The sequence below is a fragment of the Biomphalaria glabrata genome, chromosome 6, assembly GCF_947242115.1.
Source record: "Biomphalaria glabrata chromosome 6, xgBioGlab47.1, whole genome shotgun sequence".
Lineage (NCBI taxonomy): Eukaryota > Metazoa > Mollusca > Gastropoda > Planorbidae > Biomphalaria > Biomphalaria glabrata.
The window spans coordinates 1278922-1302057 of record NC_074716.1 but is presented as its reverse complement, the minus strand read 5'-3'; the positions used below and the strand labels follow the sequence as shown (position 1 = coordinate 1302057).

General features: G+C 39.8%; 1 protein-coding gene across 1 annotated transcript in view; it reads right to left on the bottom strand.

Moving 5' to 3' along the window:
- The window catches only part of LOC106055099 (uncharacterized), a 124360-nt gene that overhangs the window by 30185 nt on the left and 71039 nt on the right, over positions 1-23136 (bottom strand). The window contains exons 16-20 of the mRNA XM_056032443.1: positions 21797-21874; positions 15180-15325; positions 6786-6835; positions 4503-4620; positions 2640-2810 (exon numbers count right to left, since the gene is read on the bottom strand). Coding sequence (XP_055888418.1) covers positions 2640-2810; positions 4503-4620; positions 6786-6835; positions 15180-15325; positions 21797-21874 — 563 coding nt within the window. The remainder of the gene's footprint in view (positions 1-2639; positions 2811-4502; positions 4621-6785; positions 6836-15179; positions 15326-21796; positions 21875-23136) is intronic.

The following is a 23136-nucleotide window of genomic DNA, read 5'->3' as shown; positions in this document are numbered from 1 at the left end:
TTTGGTGTCATCAAACGGACTGACACCGACCTATAAGACATTGACAGCCTCACGAGGAAATTATTAACCAAATTTCGATGTTTACGCCCCAAGTCCTCCACCATAGGGTTATACCTGCCCCGGAAGGATGGAGGTCAGGAATTTCAGAACATCTTTAAACTGTGTAAGACGCAAGTTACAAAAATACGATCAAAACTGCACGCCTCCAGCAATGAACTAGTTTCCTTCCTACGGAAATACGACCCCGATGCGCCCCTCTGAACCTACACAATGTTGATGTTAATGTTGGTCTGGAAGATGTAGTGCATGAGATTCACCAATGGGAAGAAAAAAAATTCCCGGCTTTATTAGACATGGACAACCTAGACAAGGCTGCTTCCTTAGCATGGCTCAAAGCAGGTCTACTCTGAAACTGAAGCCTTTGTTACAGCAATACAGGACAGAAAATTACGAGAAACATACCCCAAAAGTCAATATTGTTGACAAATGCCGAAAATGTGAAAATGTGGGTGAGTCAATTGAACACATAATGACAGGATGTTCAGCCCTATCGGAATCTGTCACTAAATAGCAGGGCCGGACTTAACCATTGTGGAGTCCTATAGGAAACGGATTTCGCGGGGCCAAGTTTGGGTAGGGATACGGATAATAAGTGAAATTTAAGAGTTTGTATTAGAAAATAAATTCATCTATGTATTTTATTCATTCGTTACTACGTACAGAATTATATTACGAGTCTTGCGTGTAGCAAAAACATACAGTATATCATAATAATTCTGTTTCCTACATAGTTCAATAGCAAGAATTACCAAATGTTTCAAACTATCTTTGAGAATTGTTGACGTCAAGTGTCAAGTAATTCTTCATTAGTTTGAGGCACGAGAAGCTTCTTTCACCAGATTACACAATTACAGCTAATGCATAATGCCGTTTTTATTTATCATGCGTAGGATTGGCGTTTTCCATATTGAATGACATCCCAAAATGACAATTTTTGTCTATATATTTCCATATATTTTAAGGACTTTTTCGTATATTTTGCAATTTCGGCAGATTTCCAGGAGCTCCTGGTAAATCGACAGGAAGGCGCGGGAAATCTGTTTTAAGTTATAAAAAGGTTTAATTAAGTTATAAAAAGGTTTAATTTAATTATTTATACACCTTGAATTAGCGCGGGTCCTTTGAAAGTGCGGGGCCCACTGCGGTCGCATAGGTTGCAGTGGCCTAAGGCCGGCACTGCAAAATAGCGGCGTATGCTACGCCGCCGGTCGACTAGTACTATTCTAAAATGTTAGTTTTTCACCTTATATAATTGTAAAAACAGACTCAAACTTAAACACAACTAACAATTAGATTGGATTAGTCATATAATTAAATTTGGATTAAATCTGGATTTTAGACAAACTATAATGAATGTGCGCGTTTAGAAATATTTTTACCAACTGTTTTTTTTGTTTAGCTTTTAGCTTTTCCGATTCGCTATGATCCTATCACCTGTAAGTACCAATTGGAAAGGGGTTGTGTGGAGAAAGAAGGGAGTACCTGGGTGATCGCTTTTAAATGTACTTGTAAAAAAAAAAAGTAAGCGGTCTGAGTTCAATCTCAAGGGCCAAGGCCTCCTCTGCCTTCTCAAGCCAATACGGTAACCCCTCTGCCTGAGAGCTGTCTATGAAAATGGATTTTATAGTAATTTACAAAATTTTCGTTCTACAAATAATAAAGAGGACTAATTCAGCTTATCAGTCAAGTGAAATTTCTTTCCCTTGTTCAAGATACCAAACAATATAATTGATTAACAATAATTAATTAACAATTGGTTATTTTATTATTATTATTATTATTGTGCTAGCATGTAAAATAAATAATTGTGCAAAATTTCATTTTTTTTTCCGAGATTGAGTACGGGAGAAATAACATGTTCAAACGTTTTACTAGACAGACAGAGGGAGTTGATATAAGCTTTGTAAATAGAGCAGTGAGATTCATAACAAACGAATATTCACATTTGACTAGAGTAACACCTTTAGTAAAATCACTCAATTTAGAAAGCCTTCAGGACAGAAGGCTCAAAAGTAAAGTAGCAATCATACATAAAACACTGAACCATAATCTTCAAATACAAAAACAAAATTTAATAAAATACTCTGAAAGACACAAAGACAAAGGCACATTCCTCGTCCCATATGCTAGGACAAATTTGTACAAATACTCCTTCTTCCCTAGTGCTATTACAGCATGGAATGGGTTGCCTGAGCTAGCCAGGAAAACCAGTGACTTGGCAGAATTTAAGTCATTGGTTAACATGCATGACTAAATGCATGACGCGTAGGACGTAATCATCTTCTTTTTTGACGTAACGTCTGTATTATATAAGATAAGATAAGATAAATAATAAGGCGTGTCTTCGAGTCTGAAGATTAATAAGGAATGCAGTATTCCCCCGTGGCCACACAGCCCCATCTGCGATCTACATACTTTGCCACATCCAGCGCAGACATAACCATTTCCCTCCTGTGGTGGATTTTAGATTTTCTCTTCGCCGTCCCCGTCTGTCTTCGACGCCACCGGAATTCAACAGATACAAGTAGATCTTTAGTTGAAACAACAACAAATGTTTTCATCACAATGTAGTAACCAACCTGGATTTCAACGTTTCCTTCAAAAAGCTGGTAAAGTAACTGACGCTGCAGGGAGAGAACCGCCATGGATTATACTCATTCCCAGGCTTTTTTACCGATTCAGGAGAACCCATAATGTATCTCTCTGAAGGGTTGCAGGGATTGTTATCTCCGTCGTGACGGGCTGAGAGGCTGCAAAATAGAAAATGTATTCACAAGTTAAATCTCATAATACGGTTGTTTAAGAAAGTCCGTCTGCTCCTCACTCAGTTGGCAGCCTTGTTGTATACTATCCGCTCCAAAGTCTCCTGCCCGCCACAACCTACAGGAGGCATTCACTCGAATCTAATACTGCCCAGGATGGTGAATTAAAGAACGAGCAAAATTCTTTATTGAAGAATTTCACGACAAGCTAAATAATGTCAAGGACAGGGAATTGCGACTATGAATCAACTCCTAAAAATGATAATGAATGCCTGGTCATTAGCTTTAGTTGTAACGATGTCACCCACACAGCAGTTCCCCCTCTCCCAAAAGCAGTTCCCCTCTCCCCACAGCAGTTCCCCCTCTCTTACAGCAGTTCCCCCTCTCCCAAAAGCAGTTCCCCTCTCCCCACAGCAGTTCCCCCTCTCTTACAGCAGTTCCCCCTCTCCCAAAAGCAGTTCCCCTCTCCCCACAGCAGTTCCCCCTCTCTTACAGCAGTTCCCCCTCTCCCAAAAGCAGTTCCCCTCTCCCCACAGCAGTTCCCCCTCTCCTACAGCAGTTCCCCCTCTCCCAAAAGCAGTTCCCCTCTCCCCACAGCAGTTCCCCCTCTCCCACAGCAGTTCCCCCTCTCCCACAGCAGTTCCCCCTCTCCCACAGCATTTTCCCCTCTCCCCACAGCAGTTCCCCCTCTCCCCAGAGCAGTTCCCCCTCTCCCACAGCAGTTCCCCCTCTCCCCACAGCTGATGTATCCAACGAAATAAAACTTTCAACACTATCGCTCAGCGTATCATTTAATCTATGTAGCAAACCTCCTTTATTTCCGCTAGTAGTTCATTTGTTTATAAGTCAAAAAAGGTAGACGCGGTTGTTGAGTGGTTAAGCGCTTGGCTTCCTAGTCTTGGGGACCTGGGTTTGAATCTCGATGAAGACTGAGATTTTGAATTTCGGTATTTTTAGGGCGCCTCTAAGTGTAATCAAATCTAATAGGTAACTGACTTTGGTTGGGGGAAAGCAAAGATGTAGGTCGTTGTGCTGGCCACATGACACCCTGCTCGTTAACTTTGGCCAAATAAACAGATGACCTTAACATCATCTATTCAGATCGCAAGGTCTGAAAGGGGAATTTTACTTTTATAAGAATGTTGTTATATATATATATATATATATATATATATATATATTAATCACAGGACTATATATTCAGGCAAATTCATCAAATAAAGCCATTTTCTGTTAGTTTCCATTAAGATATTGTTTCAAATATCCTCGATCTAAAAAATTCACGTCTATTGAATTAAGTCATCTTATGTACATTTAAATATATTGATTACCTAGATCTTTCTAGATTATGTATCTAAAAATTGCAAATTAATATTTATGAGACTAGATGTTCAATTACTAGATCTAGATGTAAACATTTAATTATGTTACATAGGTATGATAGGTTAGGGTGTAAAAAACAACTACTTTATAACTTTATTATAACTGCTTTAGAAAACAACGCCTTGTTTCAACTTAAAAAAAATTTAACTACATTTTTTGCTGTGTTGAAATATCTCCATGTCCAGTCTAGATATAATATATATGGACGTTAGCAGGTGTTTAATGCTTGTACAATTCATATAATAAATAACGTAGAATAATAAATTCCTTCCAACAAAGTAAATAGCAAAGGATTACCCATGAGCCAGTTCATGTGCTACCGTATCTATAGTAGAGGTAGAATAGCCTTTGCGGTCTTCTATCACAGAAGAGCTTCCTCCGTTTGTTAGGCACATTTCGTCATTATAAGCAATCCCTGAGAGAAATTAGGATTCGGTTATTAGAACATAGGTTTAGGTTTTGTTCTGGATATGGTTTTGCATATGATCTTTCAGATTTGTAAACAAGTGATTGTTCATGCTAAGTTGATAAGTAAATTGTGAATATCATGAGTGTTATTTTACCTATTTCAAATAATAATATTAGAATAATACTACTGAATAGTTATCAAATATTACAGTAAAATTAAGTTCCATTTCCCCCATAAAGGAAATAATCTGGCAGAAGATGGCCTAACCCACAGGAGCCGAATACGAAAAGGAAACTTAATAAGACAGTTATGCTCCAATTTAGATCACTCAATCCTCATGCTTGGCTTCTCAGGCGCTCTCAAGGGATAAAACGATTGTTAATAAGTTGAACAGATGTATTTACATGGACAAATGACTTCCGCTCTACTAACTTGAGCGTCTCTCTTGTCACTATTCTTAGAGCATCTTTAGTCTTGTACTTTCTGTCTTTGTCAGACTACACGTTTGGTTCCGATATTGCTACTTATTAAATTTCCTAAATCTATCTATGACTCAATAACACTCTACAAAAAAAAAGGCTTGGTCGACACTAGATGTAACAAAATATGAAGGTTGCGACTGGGTTTCGTAGTCGAATTATTTTAATCTTCGGAATCGAAGACAATGCTTTAATTTTTTTTTCGCTTTTTTTTTTCCCATTTACCTTTACCTATGCCTTAGTCTGTTGGACCGTTGGGGCACCATGCAAGATTCGTCGACCGTCTTTCTCCATTCCTCTCTGTTTTTTTGCCTCAGTTAGAACCTCTTTCAATGGCAGGCCCGTCCATTCGTTTCTGTTGTCCTCCCATCGCTTTCCCTGTCTGACTCTTTTTTTTTCCTGGTACTGTTTCCTGAAGGAAGGTCTTTGCGAGCCCCGAAGATATTGTAATATTGCCATAATATTGCCATAGCTTGCGTTTTGTTTTACAATAGTCAGCAGGTCATCATGGGGTCCAATCGCTGCAGTAACCCTGTCTCCAATCTCTTGGTTTGTGATGCGGTCTTTGAATGTGATACCTAGGATCCTTCTGTAGCATCTCGATTCCATTGCTAGGATTCTCCTCTCTAGCTCTGCAGTCAGCGTCCAAGACTCACAAGCATATAAAAATGTGGCCATGACCAGGGAGCGCATCAGTCTGTTTTTGGTGGCGAGAGCTAAGCCTTTGTCTTTCCATATTATTTTATGTTTTAAAAGTGCTGCCATGAACTGTGCAATTCGAGCCAGTAGTTCACATTTCATTTAGGGCCACCAAATGCAGTTCCCCTAGGGCCTCGATTTATCTAAGGCCGGCACTGGAGGCAAGAAAAGTGATAACTCAAGGTGTCTGACCAGCTTTAAAAAGTGAACACTAAAGAGGACACGTAAATGAACAACATAAAATAGACGTTCATGAACATCTTGCACACAAGCTCAAAGTAGAAATCTTGAGCTGAATTGTGAATAGAAGAACTTGAATGTGTAAAGCTTAGACTTAGAAGAAAGACTCGTTCCAATGATAAGGATTACAGGAAATTGATTAAATGAGAAATCATAGACCATCAAACGGCTTCATTAGTGAAGACTTCATTTAAAAACAACTTAAATTTTACTTGTTCGATTTGTTATTTCACTGCGAATCTTGAATCACGGTCTAATGAAGTCATCAGTCAAAACAAAGAGACGAAGACATTGAGAACTTTTAGTAAGAAAAAGGAAATACTTTTAAAATATGACCTCAGCGTTACGACCTAGTTTCCCACTACATGGCTGCCTGCTCGTGCGGTATGCTCGCCGGACTGTCGTTCCGTTGTCTCGATGGTCCAGGGTTTCTACCCTGCCCGCTACCATCCCCCGTCCTCCTGCGGGAGGTTTGGACTAGGAAGTAAATTATCTTCAACTCTGAAGAAACATCCAAAACATGTGAAACAGTTTACATTTTTTAAAAAAGTGTTAAGCGTATAATACATACACTCACATCGTATCTGGTTCGTAAAAAAAAAAAACCATTAAATTTAAAAAAAAACATATGAAGCTGTTGTAACAAATCAATTGTCAAACAAGATTCTGGAAGGAAGTGTGATCATGAGCTGAGGTAGGCCTATCATTTTGAAGTACTGTCAAAAGACATTAACCCGAAAAGAGAGCACTTACCTAAGGTATCTTGTTTATTATTATTACCGTCCAATGTAAAGAGGTCATAACTGTAATGAAAAGAATGGATACGAAATTGTTCGTTATTAATGTTAAATGTACTAAACTGAATTTAAATGACTCTATTTTTACCAAGCTTAAAATCAACTCATTCTGTCTGCCTTGTGAAAAGTTTGTACACTCTTTAGCTCAATCTCGGATCAAGTCGACCCTAACCCTATATGCAGTACTTTTTTGTAAAAAAAAAAAAAAATAGGTGCCGGTACTCAATGATGGATTGCCTAACTTTAAATTACTAATAAATTAATAATAAACGTTAAAATACCAGAAAAGTAATAATTTTCCCCACTTTGAAAAAGGTGAGAAAGGTGCTGGTCCGCCGTACTGGTGCTAGGAGAGTTTTTGCGAGGGTGGATTATAGTGATATGAATAATGCACCTGAATATCACGTGATCAGGTCATGAGATCTTGTAGAAAGGACTGGCGTTTTTGTGATTTTTCAAGATTGCTTTGGTAGACCAATCAAAAAAAGAACGAGTAGGTCAGAGAGACAATTTAGTTTCGTACATTCACCCCTCAGTGACGTCAGTTCAGTGAAACCCCGAGTAAAGTAGAACGAGAGTGTAGGACGAGACAGAGAAACTAGTTCAGTCCAGCGATTACAGTCAGTCGTTTTGTGTTGCTTCTCGTAAAGTACTTCAGTATTACACGCAGTAAAAGAAGTCAAACATTATTTGAAAGGGGAGTGCTCAAGTTCATAAGTTGTTTGTTTTGTGTTGAGCAGTGTTTGCTGAGAGCTTGATCAAAAGAGATGCAACATTGGTGTCTTAAAGTAGAATTTTCTATGGCTTTTATGAAAATGATCCACGAACTTGAATTCAAAGTGCTGAAACAATAAATACGATGACAAAGACTGAAATGCTTTAAAAGAAAGCCTTCAGGACAGAAGGCTCAAAAGTAAAGTAGCAATCATACATAAAACACTGAACCATAATCTTCAAATACAAAAACAAAATTTAATAAAATACTCTGAAAGACACAAAGACAAAGGCACATTCCTCGTCCCATATGCTAGGACAAATTTGTACAAATACTCCTTCTTCCCTAGTGCTATTAGAGCATGGAATGTGTTGCCTGAGCTAGTCAGGAAAACCAGTGACTTGGCAGAATTTAAGTCATTTGTTAATATGCATGACTAAATGCATGACGCGTAGGACGTAATCATCTTCTTTTTTGAAGTAACGTCTGTATTATATAAGATAAGAAACAAGGAAACTCTTTAAAAAAAATGTCTCCAGCTAGCTCTGGTGGAAGATTAAGAAGACCTGGACAGATCAACCAAGCATCATTTTGAACAAGGTCATTGAACAGATCTAACGAACAGATCTGTACCATAGTTGAAATTTAACTTGAGATATGGATAAATGTACTATGCTTAGCAAGGCAGGTGAACCTATAGGTACCATGCTTAATAAGACAGATGAATCAATAAGTACCATGCTTAACAATACAGAAAAATCAATAGGTGCCATGCTCAATAAAACAGATGAATCAATAGGTACCGTGCTCAATAAGACAGATGAATCAATAGGTACCATGCTCAATAAAACAGATGAATCAATAGGTACCATGCTCAATAAAACAGATGAATCAATAGGTACCATGCTCAATAAACAGATGAATCAATAGGTACCATGCTCAATAAAACAGATGAATCAATAGGTACCATGCTCAATAAAACAAATGAATCAATAGGTACCATGCTCAATAAAACAGAAAAATAAATAGGTACCATGCTCAATAAACAGGTGAATCAATAGGTACCATGCTCAATAAACAGATGAATCAATAGGTGCCATGCTCAATAAGACAGATGAATCAATAGGTACCATGCTCAATAAACAGATGAATCAATAGGTACCATGCTCAATAAACAGATGAATCAATAGGTACCATGCTCAATAAGACAGATGAATCAATAGGTAACATGCTCAATAAGACAGATGAATCAATAGGTACCATGCTCCATAAACAGATGAATCAATAGGTACCATGCTCCATAAACAGATGAATCAATAGGTACCATGCTCAATAAACAGGTGAATCAATAGATACCATGCTCAATAAACAGATGAATCAATAGGTACCATGCTCAATAAGACAGATGAATCAATAGGTAACATGCTCAATAAGACAGATGAATCAATAGGTACCATGCTCAATAAACAGATGAATCAATAGGTACCATGCTCAATAAGACAGATGAATCAATAGGTAACATGCTCAATAAGACAGATGAATCAATAGGTACCATGCTCCATAAACAGATGAATCAATAGGTACCATGCTCAATAAACAGATGAATCAATAGGTACCATGCTCAATAAGACAGATGAATCAATAGGTAACATGCTCAATAAGACAGATGAATCAATAGGTACCATGCTCCATAAACAGATGAATCAATAGGTACCATGCTCCATAAACAGATGAATCAATAGGTACCATGCTCAATAAACAGGTGAATCAATAGGTACCATGCTCAATAAACAGATGAATCAATAGGTACCATGCTCAATAAGACAGATGAATCAATAGGTACCATGCTCCATAAACAGATGAATCAATAGGTACCATGCTCAATAAACAGGTGAATCAATAGGTACCATGCTCAATAAGACAGATGAATCAATAGGTAACATGCTCAATAAGACAGATGAATCAATAGGTACCATGCTCAATAAGACAGATGAATCAATAGGTACCATGCTCAATAAACAGATGAATCAATAGGTACCATGCTCAATAAACAGATGAATCAATAGGTACCATGCTCAATAAACAGATGAATTAATAGGTACCATGCTCCATAAACAGATGAATCAATATGTACCATGCTCCATAATAGATAGATGAACTGTTAAGAACCATACTTAAAAGACATACGAACTGACAGAAACCATGTTTAACAAGACAGATGAACTAATAGGTACAATGTTTCACAAGACAATCAATAGGTACCATGTTGGCTACCATGTCAAAAAGAGACTTAACCGAGACGCTGGTGATATTAGCGTTGTCTGTGATAGCAATTCCTACGAATGTAGATCCCACGACAAGAAGCCTACGATTACTGTGAACTATCACAATCTTAAAGATATCAACGCGAATCCTGCACTCAAGCGTTTAACAAAAGCTGAGACTCAAGTGCGAAATCGAATACTAGGAAACTCATCAAGGTCTGGAGCCAACAGAATTATGTTCAGATTCCAAGATCAGTGGGATGCTGATCAGGAAAACCAAATGTAATATATAACATTTTTTTTTCAACAAATAACTAAATTTTGTGGATAAATGTTAATCGGCATATACAAAAAAATATTTTTTTCCTTTATATAATTTCCCTTACATTCATGTATTCATCATCATAGAAATAACCGAATGTCTCTCGAGAATAGGTGTCAGCAGTGAGATGAACCACTGTCGTTCTACGAGATGAACCACTGTCGTTCTACGAGATGAACCACTGTCGTTCTACGACACGAACCACAGTCGTTCTACGAGATGAACCACAGTCGTTCTACGAGATGAACCACAATCGTTCTACTAGATGAACCACTGTTGTACTACGAGATGAACCACTGTCGTTCTACGAGATGAACCCAGTCGTTCTACGAGATGAACCACAATAGTTCTACGAGATGAACCACAATCGTTCTACTAGATGAACCACTGTTGTACTACGAGATGAACCACTGTCGTTCTATGAGATGAACCACAGTCGTTCTACGAGATGAACCACAATCGTTCTACTAGATGAACCACTGTTGTACTACGAGATGAACCACTGTCGTTCTACGAGATGAACCACAATCGTTCTACTAGATGAACCACTGTTGTACTACGAGATGAACCACTGTCGTTCTACGAGATGAACCCAGTCGTTCTACGAGATGAACCACAATAGTTCTACGAGATGAACCACAATCGTTCTACTAGATGAACCACTGTTGTACTACGAGATGAACCACTGTCGTTCTATGAGATGAACCACAGTCGTTCTACGAGATGAACCACAATCGTTCTACTAGATGAACCACTGTTGTACTACGAAATGAACCACTGTCGTTCTACGAGATGAACCACAGTCGTTCTACGAGATGAACCACAGTCGTTCTACGAGATGAACCACAGTCATTCTACGAGATGAACCACTGTCATTCTACGAGATGAACCACAGTCGTCCTACGAGATGAACCACAGTCTTTCTACGAGATGAACCATAGTCGTTCTACGAGATGAACCACAATAGTTCTACGAGATGAACCACTGTCGTTATACGAGATGAACCACAATCGTTCTACGAGATGAACCACTGTTGTTCTACGAGATGAACCACAGTCGTTCTAAGAGATGAACCACAGTCGTTCTACGAGATGAACCACAGTCGTTCTACGAGATGAACCACAATCGTTCTACTAGATGAACCACTGCTATACTACGAGATAAACCACTGTCGTTCTACGAGATGAACCACTGTCGTTCTACGACACGAACCACAGTCGTTCTACGAGATGAACCACAGTCGTTCTACGAGATGAACCACAATCGTTCTACTAGATGAACCACTGTTGTACTACGAGATGAACCACTGTCGTTCTACGAGATGAACCCAGTCGTTCTACGAGATGAACCACAATAGTTCTACGAGATGAACCACAATCGTTCTACTAGATGAACCACTGTTGTACTACGAGATGAACCACTGTCGTTCTATGAGATGAACCACAGTCGTTCTACGAGATGAACCACAATCGTTCTACTAGATGAACCACTGTTGTACTACGAGATGAACCACTGTCGTTCTACGAGATGAACCACAGTCGTTCTACGAGATGAACCACAGTCGTTCTACGAGATGAACCACAATCGTTCTACGAGATGAACCCAGTCGTTCTACGAGATGAACCACAATAGTTCTACGAGATGAACCACTGTCGTTCTACGAGATGAGCCACAATCGTTCTAAGAGATGAACCACTGTCGTTCTACGAGATGAACCACAGTCATTCTAAGAGATGAACCACAGTCGTTCTAATAGATGAACCACAGTCGTTCTACGAGATGAACCACAGTCGTTCTACGAGATGAACCACAGTCGTTCTACGAGATGAACCACAGTCGTTCTACGAGATGAACCACAGTCATTCTACGAGATGAACCACTGTCATTCTACGAGATGAACCACAGTCGTTCTACGAGATGAACCACTGTCATTCTACGAGATGAACCACAGTCTTTCTACGAGATGAACCATAGTCGTTCTACGAGATGAACCACAATAGTTCTACGAGATGAACCACTGTCGTTATACGAGATGAACCACAATCGTTCTACGAGATGAACCACTGTTGTTCTACGAGATGAACCACAGTCGTTCTAAGAGATGAACCACAGTCGTTCTACGAGATGAACCACAGTCGTTCTACGAGATGAACCACAATCGTTCTACTAGATGAACCACTGCTGTACTACGAGATGAACCACTGTCGTTCTACGAGATGAACCCAGTCGTTCTACGAGATGAACCACAATAGTTCTACGAGATGAACCACAATCGTTCTACTAGATGAACCACTGTTGTACTACGAGATGAACCACTGTCGTTCTACGAGATGAACCACAGTCGTTCTACGAGATGAACCACAATCGTTCTACTAGATGAACCACTGTTGTACTACGAGATGAACCACTGTCGTTCTACGAGATGAACCACAGTCGTTCTACGAGATGAACCACAGTCGTTCTACGAGATGAACCACAATCGTTCTACGAGATGAACCCAGTCGTTCTACGAGATGAACCACAATAGTTCTACGAGATGAACCACTGTCGTTCTACGAGATGAACCACAATCGTTCTAAGAGATGAACCACTGTCGTTCTACGAGATGAACCACAGTAATTCTAAGAGATGAACCTCAGTCGTTCTAATAGATGAACCACAGTCGTTCTACGAGATGAACCACAGTCGTTCTACGAGATGAACCACAGTCGTTCTACGAGATGAACCACAGTCGTTCTACGAGATGAACCACAGTCATTCTACGAGATGAACCACTGTCATTCTACGAGATGAACCACAGTCGTTCTACGAGATGAACCACTGTCATTCTACGAGATGAACCACAGTCTTTCTACGAGATGAACCATAGTCGTTCTACGAGATGAACCACAATAGTTCTACGAGATGAACCACTGTCGTTATACGAGATGAACCACAATCGTTCTACGAGATGAACCACTGTTGTTCTACGAGATGAACCACAGTCGTTCTAAGAGATGAACCACAGTCGTTCTACGAGATGAACCACAGTCGTTCTACGAGATGAACCACAATCGTTCTACTAGATGAACCACTGCTGTACTACGAGATGAACCACTGTCGTTCTACGAGATGAACCACTGTCGTTCTACGACACGAACCACAGTCGTTCTACGAGATGAACCACAGCCGTTCTACTAGATGAACCACTGTTGTACTACGAGATGAACCCCAGTCGTTCTACGACATGAACCACAGTCGTTCTACGAGATGAACCACAGTCGTTCTACGAGATGAACCACAATCGTTCTACTAGATGAACCACTGTTGTACTACGAGATGAACCACTGTCGTTCTACGAAATGAACCCCAGTCATTCTACGAGATGAACCACAATCGTTCTACGAGATGAACCACTGTCGTTCTACGAGATGAACCACAATCGTTCTACGAGATGAACCACTGTCGTTCTACGAGATGAACCACAGTCATTCTAAGAGATGAACCACAGTCGTTCTAATAGATGAACCACAGTCGTTCTACGAGATGAACCCCAGTCGTTCTACGACATGAACCACAGTCGTTCTACGAGATGAACCACAGTCGTTCTACGAGATGAACCACAATCGTTCTACTAGATGAACCACTATTGTACTACGAGATGAACCACTGTCGTTCTACGAGATGAACCCCAGTCATTCTACGAGATGAACCACAATCGTTCTACGAGATGAACCACTGTCGTTCTACGAGATGAACCACAATCGTTCTACGAGATGAACCACTGTCGTTCTACGAGATGAACCACAGTCATTCTACGAGATGAACCACAGTCGTTCTAATAGATGAACCACAGTCGTTCTACGAGATGAACCACAGTCGTTCTACGAGATGAACCACAGTCGTTCTACGAGATGAACCACAGTCGTTCTACGAGATGAACCACAGTCGTTCTACGAGATGAACCACAATCGTTCTACGAGATGAACCACAGTCGTACTAAGACTTAGGAAGGGCAAGGATGTATTAATTTTCTTATTAATTACAAACGTTACTTCAATAGAGAAGATGATTACATTTTAGGCGTATTTATGTATCAATTTAGTCATACATGTTTATAAGTCACTTGAAATATGCCAAGTCGTTGCTTTTCCTGACTGATTAAGGCAGCCCATACTATCCGCTAATAGCACTAGGGAAGAGAGAGCACTTGTGCAAACTTCCATATGGAATAAGAAATGTGCCTTTATCTGTGTGTCTTTGATTGATGAATTGTTTTCAAAAGAGTAGGCTATATTTATGCGAAAAAGAAAACCTTGCATCATTAACTTTAAAAACAAAAGGTATTGTTTGAAACTCGGTGGTGACACAGATGGTCGTAACAGTATGTGTTTTTAGCCTACCCAAATCGCCCCAGTCTAGCACATGGCGAGCGGTCAACCGTGACCAGCGACAATACTCGCCAGTTCGGCAAGGACCAGTGTTGTAAATATTACGCACGCAGGTCACGGCGGAAGTGATCAACTGGTAGTGGTCAAGAAGGTTCGAGAAGGCCAGTTAAGACCCTATATAAGAGCGATTGTGCGGCCTGAGTTGTGACGTTCTTAAGTTCGTTGTGTCGTGTGGTGCAGTCTGCAGAGAGCCAGGATAGTGGACATTCGTAGCAGTATTTTTTACAAAAGATTTTTAAAAAGCCATTGCACTAGAACTTTGTAATATTTAAAATATCATAATATCAGATTTTTAAAATATCTGTCTAGGTTTTTTTTTTTTTTTTTTTGGGGGGGGGGGGGGAGGGGGCTTAAACGAAGGACGGACCAACCACGCAAGACTATTAGCGGCTTTTTTTTTTTTTTTTTTTTTTTTTTTTTAGGTTTGTTGGGGGGGGGGGGGGGGGCGGGGCTACGTGGTGCTCTATCTCTTCTATATAATTTACGATCTGATGTTTACTTCATGATGGTTGTCACGTGACAGTTTTTTTTCGTTGTTTTCTCAATAAGATCACGTGACTAAATGTTGTTTGTTTACGATTGGTGAACGAGGTCCATTAAATGTAGGGAAACTTCTTACCCGGTAAACAACATCACGTGATCATAAATGCCAACGATGCTCCGCCCAGCGCCTTTAATAAATGCTCGTAGATAACGTAACGCTGTGTTTCCATAGATCTCATCGTCACTAGCGTCCCTGTCTATAAAACTTGAAGAAGCGACCGTCTGGGGGAGAAATCAGTTACTCTTTTGTATTAGGTATTTATTCGAAAAAAAAAAAAATAATAATTCAAACAATTGGTAAGGTTCTTCATTAAACAAACACATTAAAAACGAAGGCAAATGAAAAAGTAGACATTCTGGTCCAAGATAAGATTAAATAAGATAAGATAAGACAATTTTTATTGATCCAACAAATGGAAATTCTGTTAAGACTACAATTGACCACCTCAGCGTAACTACTGTTTTGTAAAATGTTGTACATGTTTCGGATGTTCCTTCAGAGTTGAAGATAATTACTTCCTAGTCCAAACCTCCCGCAGGACGACGGGGGATGGGAGCGGACAGGGTTTGAATCCGTGACCATCGATAAATCTGAACGACAGTCCAGCGTGCAAACCGCACGACCAGGCAGCCATACTGTACAATAACAATATAGATGAAGAATTCGAGCAACATTTTGAAACATATACACATTCACAACCAGCACATTATGAATTTGACTTCAATGTACTTCTCGATGACGACAGCTGATCTTGTAACATTCTAACCGAAATTTGGAATAAGGGAATTTTTTAAATCTTTCTGTTTTAGTCCTAATGGAAATGAGAAGACCACTCCGTTCAGATCTTATGTAACAGTGGTTTAATAAGTGCAGGTTGTCTTTAAGAATCGTGTTTTGGAAAAGCATCTTTCATGAAAACGCTTTTCAAGAGATGGTAGCTGTATTTGAGTGATATACGATGCTTTTTGAGTTAGTCTATTTACTCTAAGTCTTTGTGCCAGTGAAGTATTACCATACCAGCAGGTGATGGCAAAGTTAATTAGACTGCTGATGGTTGCTGTGTAGAAAAGTTTGATTATTGTTTTGTCGATGTTAAATTTTCTTAGCTTTCTGAGATAGAAGAGTCGCTGGTAAATTTTCGTGTAGAGGTTATGATAGCGTCCACTTTCAGCTTGTTGTTGATGGTTGTACCTAGATATTTATATTCTTGTACTTGTTCTATGGCTTGGTTTGTGTATCTGAATTTCTGCAATATGGCCTTTATTTTTCCTAAAATAAGTAATCATTTCTTTAATTTTTTGAACATTTAAAGTTAAAAAGTTATCTATACACCATTGGTAAAAAGTGTTAATTGTTGAATGGTACATATTTTCGTCACCTGCAATAAGTTATCTATACACCATTGGTAAAAAGTGTTAATTGTTAAATGGTACATATTTTCGTCACCTGCAATAAGGCCAATGATTGCTGTGTCGTCAGCAAATTTTATGATGGGAGTGTCAGCTGACAGGCTGTGAATGTCATTTGTGTATATGGTATACAATACTGGTGACAGGACGCACCCCTGTGGCGCTCCAGTGCTAAGTTCTCTCGTGCCTGACACATGCCCGTTCACTTTTACATATTGTGGGCGTTTGATATGCAGATCTGGACTCCAAGCTTGTATGTTTTTGCTAACGTTCAGTTCAGATAGTTTTTGTTTCATGGATGGTTTGAATGGTGTTGAATGCGGATGAAAAATCTACGAATAATACTCTGGCGTAGTGTCTCTGAGTATAGTATCAAGATGATGGTATAGATAATTCAGCATGAATAGTATTGCATCTTCTGTACTTCTTGACGGTTTGTAAACGAACTGGTGCGGGTCAAGACATGTTTCGACTTCTTTCAGTAGATGTTTTAAAATCATTTTCTCCAGGCGCTTCATTGGAATTGATGTAAGTGCTACGGGACGTAGGTCGTTGTTGGAAGCAATGATCTTCTTTTTGGGTACTGGAATTATTTCAGATGTCTTTCAAATGGAAGAAATTGTGTGCGTTTGCCAGGACTTGTTGAATTTAGCACAAAAGATATAAGCCAGTTGTTACGCACATAGCTTTACAAGTTTGCCACTTAATTTATCATGTCGTGGTACTTTGGCGGTGTTTACTTGTTCAAATATTTTAGTCACTTCTTGTTTATTAAACAGTTCTTGAGACTCGTTTATATTGCTGTTTTCAAATGATGCCAATAAATCATTGTGGTCTTTTTCGAAGTTGTGGCAGTCAAACCGGCAGTATAAATCATTTAATTCATTGGCAAATTTGTTATTGTCAGCGACACACATTGGTTCGCGATTAGGTACGTAGCCAGTAATTTGTTTCAAGCCACTCCAACAAGCTTTAGAGTTATTTTTCTTGAAAGAGCTTTCAATTTTTTCCTTGAATCTCTCTTTTCCTTGAAATAATTTCTTTTTAAGGGCTCTTTTGGCTGAGATGAACTCAGAAGAACTGCTCTTGAACATTCTTTTTTTGTATATGTTATAAACCTGGTGGTGGCACAGATGGGGGTAGTGGTGTGTGTGTAGTCAGCCGACGCAAATCGCCCCAGGCCAGCGCTAGACGAGCGGTCAAGCGTGACGAGTTACGACTGTCAGCCGAGTCGAGGGTCAACAGGACAGTTCGGGAAGGATCGCCGACGTGAACAGAGCTCAGGAGCGTCACGAGAGTTATAGTCATCTGACCACCTAGAAACGTCGAGGGGCGTTCTGTCCGGTTCTAGAAGGCCAGTAGGGACCCTATATAAAGAGCGGAGGTGTCGCAGTCAAGACGGTCGAGAAAAGGGGCTCAATACAGCAAGGTTCAGAAAGCGGGTTCACGACAGGAGTTCAGAACACGGTCGACTACAGCACAGTTCAACGGTGTGGTCCTGTACGGAGCATTACGACGGTTCAGTGCGGAGTACTGTCAAGTACAGTTGAGACGAACGGCGTCTTGATCTTGGTCTGTGATCGAGTCCGACACAACGAGCCCAAGTGTGTGAAGTCAGTCCCGAACTGTTGAACCCAGTGTAAGCCTGGAACGAGACGGAGAGGCCAGTGCAAGACTTGATACGGCGGAACGGTGTTATCGCAGAGCTATTTGTACTGTTCTACGTGCTGCCAATTGTACAGTATTGGCTGTTATTTATGGACATTAAACCTTTACGTTATTTTGGAGCCCTGACTTGTCAAGTTCTTTAAGTTGGTGGTGTATGGTGCAGTTTGCAGAGAGCCTGGATAGTGAGATTCGTAACATATAGAATCGCTTCCTATATTTCTTTGGTCATCCAAGGTCTATTATTACTGAATGTTTTAATTTTCTTCTTTGGTATAATCATGTTTTCACAGAACTGGATGTACGAATTAACAGTTGTGGTAAGTTCATCTGTCTGGGCAGTTGCTTACAAACATGTCCCAATCTGTTTTGCTCCAGACAACTTTGTGGCTGTAAAACAGCGTCGTCAGACCATGACTGGATGGACTGGACTTTGGGTTTTGTTTTGTTTTTTAAACCGTTTTGTAAGTAGGTGTAAGATGGATCATTGTGTGGTTCGACTCTCCGACAGTCTCCGAGGGGGAATAACGACCGAGATATGTAGGCAATTTGTATGTTGCTATAACACATGTCCAAGGTTTTATCGTGCCTTGTAGTATAATCAACATATTGAGTATATGTTGGCAAGTGTTGGGCTAACGAAAGATGATTGAAATCTCCCATAACTAGTCGGGCAGCATCAGGACTTTTAGTCTGTCAATGAAAGGCTGAATGGCGTAATGTTGCAGAATGCGAATGTCGTGTAATACTGAGTTCTTGCTTCCTGAGGTGCTCTTGACACGTGACAAGACAAATAGTACAAACTGACCTAAGTCCGTTTCAGCAGACAAACATATAGTTTATTTTACTATAATAATAATAATAATAAGACACTGCACTCCTTGTTAGTGCTACAAGTCAAGAATTAATAAACAATCCTATCCGCATAACAGCGATATCAAAAGTATCCAATATGTTAGTCACAAATCACGTCCGCATCTCAGCGGGTAACACTGTGTAGAAATATAGATTAGCTAATACATGTCTCAAAAGACCACTGGCAACAACTGCCCACAAGTTACTTTCTAACTGAAATTACTACAGACTTGTCTAAGTCGCTACTGTCCATCCCGGACCAAAATATACTTGACCACTCGGTCCAAAGAATAACACTTGACTTCTCACTTGACTTCACTTGTCTGCTTAACTTGACTGACTGACATCTCAGTCTAACTTTATTCATTCTACTTCCTGTTTTCTACATCAGGAATTCCACGTGTCTTTTAAACTCTTAACCTGACGTGAACTTTAGATCATGCAATGTCAACTAAGACTGTGACATAGTCTCACGGTCATATACAATGTCTAGTATATGTTCTGTGGGTGGTATATACACAAGTATGACGAAGACATGTGTAAACTCTTTCGGCAGGTAGTATGACCTGAGATTCATACATAATAGTTCAATTTTGGTCGTACACACTTTAGTTTTGATTGAAATATTGTTGACACAGCAATACTGTTTATTTAGGCTACATAAATGACCAGTCCTCCTCCTCTTGTTTTGCCACTATCTGCTGTTCTGTCTTATCTGTACAAAAGAAGCGCATTTGAGTCTGCTGATGTGTCGGGAATAATTTCGTTTAGCCATGTTTCAGTGAGACATTAGCAAGCTTTAACGGAATTGGTAGAAATGTCTGCAGCAACAATCAAGTTCGTCCATTTTGTTATTTATTGATCTAATTTAATTTCCTGCTTTTGACTCGAACTCCTCCTCTACGGTCTCGTTTGTTCTGTTTGTCTCCGTGTTGATGGGCTCATGGCGGTATGTTATGTATCGGCCATTTGTTTCCAAGATGGCGGGCGTGTACATAGATTCATTGATGATCATATTATTCATGCTATCCAGATAGATAGAATAATAAATAAATACATTTTGAGAAAACAAATGTAAATTCCTCTCTATCCGAAAAAAAAATAAAGAAAATAATAGAGAGTAGAATAACAGCGAAATAGACCAGCACACACTACAATTTGGGATAGGATATAATTATCTTCAGAACATCTGAGCGGTCATACGAAACATGTAAAACAAAACAGTGCCAAAAATTATTGGGGCACTACAATAGGAAAACGGTTCAAGATTTCGGCTTTTAGTAATTAGTAAAGTCATTGGTCAGTAATTGGTCAAAATTAGTAAAGTCATTGATCAGTAATCAGTAGTCATTTGTCAGTAATTAACAAAGTCAATGATGCTTATTCTAAGATCACTGTGCTCGGATGTTTTTGTTAGTCAAGTTTTTTTTTTACTACTTCTATGATTTCAACAAGTTAATTGTGTTTGATGGAAATATTTGTCATTGCTGACTCGTTTATTTTATTGGATGGTGTCACAGCCTGGTTCTTGTTATAGGCGTGATGACGCGAATGTCTCTGTGCGTTGTAGATACCTCTTCTGGTACTACTATAATGTTCTCTGGCTTGTTAACTAAATACTTTCTCACACGCACTAGATTTGCAGGTGCGTGAGAACACTAACATACTGGACTCTCCGACCACAACATTTAGTATCATTAATAGACACGTTGGTAGCAGACATGGATTTTATTCACATAATAATTCACAAAAGATATTGGCGACTTCAGCCATCACAAATTATACATCCAAAGGAATAACTTGATAATAATCACTATCTACTTATACTTTCTACTCGAGGAGATAGCAACGCTCCTCTCTCTTGTACAAGAGTCCACCGTTAACTGAGGTGTCCACCTCGTGGTCAGCTTCCGACCAAGAAAATCTCGTGGTAACTGCACGGAATAGTTCAGTGACTACTAGTCACCAAATATTACAGGGGTTCTAAAACTGATATATGACAGATGGGGTTTTAAAAAGTTAAATTTTCAACATTTTGCCGAATCCCTTCCTCTAGCGATCGTTTTCCACCCGAGTGCCAGGTTGAGGCAGAGTACCCGGGCATCATAGACCAGCGCAACCGATTCGAAAACCCCATTAGTAGTGACCCATGCTGAGAGACTGAGAGAACTCCCTTAGAGCATGTGCAAGGAAGCGGTCAGTAAGTTTTAAGGTCGCCTTTTCCCCGTACAAGGACAGACCAAATGCCGCACACCGCACACGAACCAGTTCTCTCTCTCTCTTTTAGATCTTCTTTCTAACAGAAGAGCAACATTCATAAAGTAAGTGGTGTCTTGTTTCCACGTCCTCGGTGCAGTGGCGACACACCGTGTGTCGTAGTTTCCTCGAAACCGTCCAGCGCCATCACTCGTGCGTACTGGAGTCTTTGTCTTCACCTTGTCCAAGGGGAGATAAGGATTAAAAAAATAGGGCAACTTTTTATGTGGTCAAGTGATTTAGATCTAGTTGAAAATAAAAAGGAACAGGAGAGGCTTAGTGTTATGGTCAAACCGTTGGCCGAAGAAACATCATCTGCTTTATAGATCGCTAGGTCTAAACGGGGAAATTAAATATGGGGGAGCCTTCGGTAAAAGTTTCAGAAACACTGCTAAAAAAAAGTAGCCTATATATAAATCTGGATATATTAATTATTATACGTGGTCAAATTTTCTACTAATTTTATGTTTTAAAAATAAATCTAGTACTATTAATTATTTTCACTACCTGAAGAACGTATACTTTACTTAGAAGAATATGAATCGTATACTCTGGATGTTTGATGCCTTCATACAGCATATCGGCCTGAAAAAAAGAAACATCTTCACAATAAGTCAGTAACTAGATTATATGTGGATCTACCTTTAAATCAAGATTTTTAAACATCGTACTCATTATGCTTCAAGAAAATTTCAAGAGGGAAAGTTACCGGCAAAAAATACTAGTTGATTAAGGGCACGGAGTAGGTTTTAGGTATCTGTATAGTTCCTGTATAGTACTCGTAGCATTGCGCTCTGGCTCAATCTCTTTGATCTGAAGAAGGGAGAATCTGGAGAGGGGAGAATCTGGAGAGGGGAGAATCTGGAGAGGGGAAAATCTGAAGAGGGGAGAAACTGAAGAGGGGAGAAACTGAAGAGGGGAGAATCTGGAGAGGGGAGAATCTGGAGAGGGGAGAAACTGGAGAGGGGAGAAACTGGTGAGGGGAGAAACTGGAGAGGGGAGAAACTGGAGAGGGGAGAAACTGGTGAGGGGAGAAACTGGAGAGGGGAGAAACTGGTGAGGGGAGAAACTGGAGAGGGGAGAAACTGGTGAGGGGAGAAACTGGAGAGGGGAGAAACTGGAGAGGGGAGAAACTGGTGAGGGGAGAAACTGGAGAGGGGAGAAACTGGAGAGGGGAGAAACTGGAGAGGGGAGAAACTGGTGAGGGGAGAAACTGGTGAGGGGAGAAACTGGAGAGGGGAGAACTGGAGAGGGGAGAAACTAGAAAATCTTTCTGTGTAGCCTTTATGCGCTCAGCAAACACAACTCAGCTCGGATATACATTTCTAAGTCTATATGGGGGATTCAAACTCGAGTCCTCTCAGGTAGCCGAGACACACCACTCAACGAAATAAGAAACGAATTCACATATTATTTAAGATGTTTATGTTGCACTCAAGTTGCTAAACAGTTTCAAGGACGCACTCAAGTTGCTAAACAATGTCAAGGACGCACTCAAGTTGCTAAACAATGTCAAGGACGCACTTAAGTTGCTAAACAGTTTCAAGGACACACATAAGTTGCTAAACAATGTCAAGGACACACTCAGTGTGCTAAACAATGTCAAGGACGCACTTTAGATGCTAAACAATGTCAAGGACGCACTCAATGTACTAAACAATGTCAAGGACGCACTCAAGTTGCTAAACAGTTTCAAGGACGCACTTAAGTTGCTAAACAATGTCAAGGACGCACTTTAGTTGCTAAATAATGTCAAGGACGATCTTAAGTTGCTAAACAGTTTCAAGGACGCACTTAAGTTGCTAAACAATGTCAAGGACGCACTTTAGTTGCTAAATAATGTCAAG